Raw genomic sequence first — 6,190 nt, 5'->3', positions numbered from 1 at the left:
CTGAATGGCAGGGGCCTCTCATTAACTCTGCCTTTCTTTATTGTATTTCTCCACACTGGACAGAAGAAACTGATATAACCAGGACTGAAATCATTTAGTATAGTCATTTGTGCCCACTCTACCCAAGCAACTCACCTATCCACCACCTACCTGTGTGTCCACTTCCTGACCCAGGGTCCACCCCCTCCAGGGACAGGGGAAGGGCAAAAGGAGACAAGCAGGCGGCATACATTTTATTGGCGAGCAAAGGGGCAGCCCCGGGACGAGCTAGGAAGTATAGTCACCCTTGGGGGCCGGTGGAGGCTTGAGTACGTAGGGAAGACAGCAGAGAGAGGCATCGGGGCACAGGTGCATGTACGATTCTAGCCGGCTACAGTAATTGCGGCAGGCCCCTTGGCCCTTCCAGCACCGTTTGAATTCACTTCTCCCTAAGCAGAAGAAGACCACAAGCCATAAATGAGAGGTAAAGGTCTCGTCCCACACACACCAGGGACATGCTAAGTGCTTTCTATAACAACACGTTATCGTTAGAACTGGTCTTATTACAATCCCTGCTTGACAGGTAAGGAAACTGAGATACAAGGAGGTTAATGACCTTGCCCAAGGTCACCACCCCGAAGGAGCAGACTTCGAATTCAAAGGTGGGCAATCTGGCTCCTGAGTTTTCAATGGTAACTGCTCCCCTAAGTGCCTGGCATACCCATGCCTGTTTAAAGTGAGGGTTTGATAGAGGAAGGTCTAACCACGAGCCCTGGAACAGACCAGTGTTTGGGAATCGAGCCCTGCGCTCTTTCTAGGGGTCTCTAGTCACAACATGGATCTGGGCCACTCTTTTGCTTCTTCATTCAACAAACACAGGACACTAGCTTATCCATGCAAGACTCAATAGTCAAGACCGTCATAACCCACGGCTTCCCAGGAAGGCCATTGCAAGCCAAGCAAATGCTTGGTGTAAGGGTGATGAAGAGGATGTGCAGAAAAAGCTATTGCAAATTTTAATTGCCTTTGAAGAGTCTCCACCTTGACAAATGTGCCAAAGATGAAGAGCCCCAAGCCCGTCTATGCATGTGCTTGGGATTCGTTCACTTTGCTAGGAAGATCCCAGCAATGAATGAAAAGCCTTCTGAATGGTGATGGGGTGGGGGTGGGGGGTTGTCTGTTGCTCCAATCTGTACATTGAGGGGAAAAGAAATCATGTCTTTTAAAGAAAAACAATTAACAAAATAAGTAGCATTTGTGGAAAGAAATGAACAGAGTGCTGTGGTGGTCAGTTTGAGCAGGGAGTGGGGAAGAGAGGGGGACTCGTACCACTTAGACAGGGGTGCCTATTACAGTATTTCCAAAAAGAAGCCCCCAAACTTGCAGAACTAGAACTGTGTGGGAGAGCTGGGGGAAAGACGTCCCCACCCCTCTCTGGATGAAAAAGGATCCTACAGCGTCCAAATAAATGCCTTAGACCTGTCCACAGGTTCGATCCCATCGACAAGCTCAACCTGCCACGGGAGAGAAGTTCAGGATGCCAGCGTTCTGATGTGGAAAGCTCTCTGAGACAGACTCCTTACCTGCGATGGTGGACAACATGCATCTGAGCTCAGACTATGGTTGCCGGGAGGTGACCCGGCGTAGGCTGCGACTCGTACCAACCCCTGCACAGCAGAAGGAAACCCCGCCCGGTGCTGTGCCATGCTCACGGTTGTTCCCGTGCCTGAGCCCATTGCTGCAGCCACCGTGCCCACCTATCTCATCGAGGACCCCAGGGACTAGTCCCTCCTGACAGTACACCCAAAGTAGGTAAGACCAAGTCTTGCCATCCTTGCCTCTAAGGAGCACTCCGGCCCTACCACTTCCATCCGTGAGGGATACTGGTCTGTAATTTTCCTCCTTTCGCTTGCCCTTCTGTGGTTTCAGCATTGGGGTAATGCTGGCCTCTTAGAACGACGGAAGTGTTCCCTCGATGGTCTGTTTGTTTGGAATCATATGGTAGCTCCTCTTAAAACAGTGTCACATTTGAGCTTCCCACAAACCTCAGGATACTGTGATTTTCTCCTGTGTGGTCTGCCCACCCTTCGCCCTCCTGTCTCTGAGCTCATCTCCCACCCTGTCCTCCCGGGCTGCCCAGTGCAGGCACACTGGGCCCTGCTGCTTCTCAAACATGTCCAGCAACTCCCTGGCTTCTCCCCGTGCCTGGAACAATTTCCCGTTGAATATTCTCACTGTAGCCTGATCTCTGCTCCAACTCACCTTGTTGAAGATGCTAAGACTTTGGGGACTTACTTCAAAGTGATTCACTGGAGGGGCAGGGGATGGTCATGAATAATGACCAGGATTGATTCACGTTGGCCATTGTTGAAGTTGAACATTTCTGCACACTCTGCTTTCTCTCTATGTTTGAGATCTCCTCCAAAATCTCCCTTAAAACTTGACTCTACACATTAGTCTCCATTTTTTGAAAAATTTCCATTTTAACCACACACATCAGCATGGCCATCAATACACACACACACACACACACACACACACACTACTCTAGCCCCTTGCCTGCTTTTTCTCCTCTTAGCCCCTTCCACTGCATTAAAACTCACTTTTAAAAATTACCCTAATAAAAATGAGTACAAGGAAAAAGAAAATGTTCTAAGATTGATTGTGGTACTAATTATACAACTCTTCTTGATAAGCTTGAACTATTGAAGTGTGCGGTATGTGGATGAAGTGCCAACAAAACTGCTTTTCAAAAAATCACTAACCTCACTGTCGAGTCGATTTGGACTCACGGTGACGCTGCAGGACAGAGTAGAACTGCTCCTGTGGGTCTCCAAGGCTTTGACCCTTTACAAGAGCAGACAGTAGAATCTTTGGGTTTGAACTGCTGACCTTGTGGTTAGCAGTTCCGTGCAAAGCCTAACTACCCCATCCGGGCTCATACATTCCCACCTTACATATATATTTATCTAACTATTGTTTTTTGTCTCCATCATCCAAAATGTCAGTTCCACGAGAGGACTGTGTTTTCCTCCATGGACGGAGCCCCAGAAATGGCCCAACAGGACCTAACACACAGTGAATATTTGTCAGACGGATTATGTGCTGAGTGACTCCCACGATACAGATGAGGAAAGAGAGTCTCTCGCTGGCTAAGCCACTTGATCCTAGCTAGTCCCCTGGCACAGGGGGCCAGAGCCGAAACACTGGTCTGGGGCCCTCCATCCTCCAGAATCTAGGAACCTACTCCTCACTTCCAGGAAGGGACTACAAGGACAAGTTCACTGGGATTTCCCCGAGAAGTTCTCAAAGCCCCTCGTACAGACACGCATTCACACAGGTGATGTTACCTGGGGGCACATGACCCAGGACCAGGAGAGCCACAATGAACAGAAGCAGCTGTGACATGGTAACAGGGGTCCAGGGGAGACCGCTGGGAAGAACACAGCCGTCAAGAGCGCTGTGTCTGGCTGCCTGCTGCCCAGCCTTTAATGGGCTGCAGATCCGAGCAAGCTGTGGGCTGCAGACCCAAGTGGGAGTCTGGGGCCATGTGGCCCCAAGGCGGTCGCTGGATCCCGGCCAGGAAGTGAAGACCGAGTCAGCCACACATGTCAGCAGGTTGCTGAGCTGTGCAGCTGAGAGCAGAACTTCCGGTCAACTGCCCCGGTTCAAAACGGGCATCTCCTCCACCTGAGGGGTGCGGGAAACTTTGGCTTCAGTGAGACACAGCTCAATCTCAGCATCTCTTCCAAATCACTTCGAGGCCTTGGACAAGTCGCTTCCCCTCTCTGAGTACCGCGCAGACCTCTGTGAAAGGAAGGCTGCAATCTCACCCTGGAATAAATGGAGATGTCTCTTCCTGGTGTCAAAGAGCCAGGACGAGACACACCAGCCCCTTCAAGCCAGCAGTAGTTAGGTTTCTCTGCAGAGATGATAATAATGGTACCCAGCTCAAGGGGCTGCTGGGTGGCCCTTTGACATACTGTGGTTCTCAACGTGTGTTTCCAGACATCCAAAACACCTGGACCAAGGTGGAAAGGCAAAGTATCCAGCCCTGCCCCATGCGGCTGGATTCAGAAGCTCTGAGGGTAGGTCACAGCAAGGTGTGTTTGAACAAAGTCCCCTGGAGGTTCAGATGCGTTGCTGAAGCTGGAGAGCCACAGAGCGCACGCGTCCAGTGGCGGGGCACAGGCACCAGAGGCACACCTGGAATGATGAGGATGGGAAAGGACACTCCCAAGCACAAGGACCAGAATGGACCTGTGAGGACGAGGCATGGCCAAAGCAAGGGGTGGGGGGGGTGTGAAGTGGGCAGGACCCTGCAGGAGACAGGAGGATCCAGAGTGCTGATACCAACTGGACTTTGGGATTGTAGAGAGAGAGAGAGAGATCGCTGTCGAGTCAATGCCGACTCACAGTGAGTCTGCAGGACAAGGTAGGCCTGCTCCTTTGGGTCTCCATTATTCGAGTGGAAAGCCCTGGCTGTCTCCCGAAGAGCAGCTGGTAGTCTCGAACTGCCGACCTCAAAGTTGCCAGTCCAACGCAGAGCCACTACACGACCAGAGCTCCTACTGACAACTGAACATTGTTACCTGTTCAGATTTGAGTTTGTAATGAAGAAATTGTGACATTTGAGGCTTTTAACTCACAAGCTGGACGGCAGAGAGGGGTCATGAACGCTCAGATAATTCCCTCTCCTGGGGCCCTGCCAGCAGCGAGATCCAGCTGCCTCCTACTGCCCACCCATCTGTCCCCGGGAGATGGGGACAGGAGTGGAGCTGACAGCTACAGGGTGAGCAGCAGTCCCCGCTCTAAGCCTCAGACCACGGGCTCCGTGCAGACCCAGAATCCAAGAGGAAAAACCTAGAGATTGCAGGGAGCAGGGAAAAGGGGGCAGGGCCAGGCTTAGTGGGTGCTGAGATGACTCACCAAGTCACCACATGGCAGAGCTGGATAGGCCATGGGGGGGTCACCTGGTTCCATCCCTCACGGTACAGACCGGGAGCCCTGTCACCTCTCGCTGGACTACGGCACCAGCGTCCTGCAGCTCCTCTTTCTCCATCTACACCTCTCCTGCCGGTCTCGCCAACTCATCTGCAGCCATCTTTCCTTTGTCCACTCCTTCCGGCCACATGGTCTCCTCGCTGTTTTCAAACATGTCCTCCCTCTTGCTGCCACCGGCCTGTTGCCCCTGCCGTTCTCCGTCTTTAACTTCTCTCCTGTGACGACTGCAGAGGCTCCCCGACCGGCTGCCCGCTCTGCTGTCTCTGTCTCCTCGCCCCTTTCTTTCGGGTTCACTGCCCGATAGCGTAACACACATTTGGGTTCATTGTCCAGAATGCAAGCTCTGTGAGGGCAGGGGTCACGGGATCTTCAGCACTTGGGGAGCCTGGCCCAGAGCAGATGCTCAGTGACACGAACGGGCACAGGCCTACAATCCCGGTGACCGCCAGCCCTCCCTCTGCCCTGCTCTGCTCAGGGGGCCTCGAACAAGACCGCTTACATCTCTGGGCTTCAGCTGCCTGGTTTGCAAAACAAGGACATGTCTTCTCGGTTCTGATGTGTCTTCCTCTGTACACAACCCTAACTGTGCTTCTTATCTGGTTATTGAGTTGTTAACAGGTTCACATGATACAGAGGAAACACAGACATATTTCCCTCCTACTTCAGTCACCTGGTTCCCCTTCACAGAAGCAGCCAGTGCTACCAGGTTCCTGTCTGTCTTGTCCTATCATCTATCTATCTATCTATCTATCTATCTATCTATCTATCTATCTATCTTCTACCAATCATCTATCTTGTATCTATCCATCTATCATCTATTTATCCTCTAGCTAGCTATCGTCTACCTAGCTGTCTCTTAGAGATTGAATTGTGTCCCCCAAAAGATACGTTGAAACCCTCGCCCTGTGCCTGTGAAGGCCGCGGTTTGGAAACAGGGTCTCTGATTTGTTACCAGTTAGGTAACCATGGAGCGAGTCATCCTCGAGTCGGCTGGGTCCTCCTCTTCCAGGACGGCGTCCTTATGAAAAGGCAGAAGATACACAGAGAGGGCAAGACCGAGGACGGCTGCCCGGAGATGCTGCAGCTGCAGACCAAGGAAGGCGGGAGCCACCAGGAGGAGGGAGAGAAGCGTGGGCCAGACTCTTCCCCAAACTCAGAAGGATCAGTAAGGATTCAGTCCTGATCTTGGACTCCCAGCCTCCAGAAC

At 51.9% G+C, this 6,190-nt stretch overlaps 1 protein-coding gene across 1 annotated transcript; it reads right to left on the bottom strand.

Moving 5' to 3' along the window:
• Positions 1-267: 267 nt before the first annotated feature.
• On the bottom strand, positions 268-3,387 carry DEFB124 (defensin beta 124). Its single transcript, XM_030887081.1, has 2 exons — positions 3,330-3,387; positions 268-428 (listed from the first exon to the last, which is right to left on the bottom strand). Exons 1-2 carry the CDS (start codon positions 3,385-3,387, stop codon positions 268-270), a joined length of 219 nt encoding a protein of 72 aa, XP_030742941.1.
• Positions 3,388-6,190: the final 2,803 nt, after the last annotated feature.

Source organism: Echinops telfairi, unplaced genomic scaffold (genome assembly GCF_000313985.2).
Source record: "Echinops telfairi isolate 266 unplaced genomic scaffold, ASM31398v2 ScPeMD7_5592;HRSCAF=6446, whole genome shotgun sequence".
Classification (NCBI taxonomy): Eukaryota; Metazoa; Chordata; class Mammalia; order Afrosoricida; family Tenrecidae; genus Echinops; species Echinops telfairi.
The sequence above is the reverse complement of the archived record's forward strand: the minus strand, read 5'-3'. Positions and strand labels throughout refer to the sequence as shown.

What these genes read in the sequence shown, in the direction of transcription:
- DEFB124 (XM_030887081.1), bottom strand. Translation starts at nt 3,387, where the DNA reads ATGTCACAGCTGCTTCTGTTCATTGTGGCTCTCCTGGTCCTGGGTCAT. An exon ending in CCTGGGTCATGTGCCCCCAG is followed by an intron (nt 429 to 3,329) that starts GTAACATCACCT and finishes TCTTCTGCTTAG; the next exon opens with GGAGAAGTGAATTCAAACGG.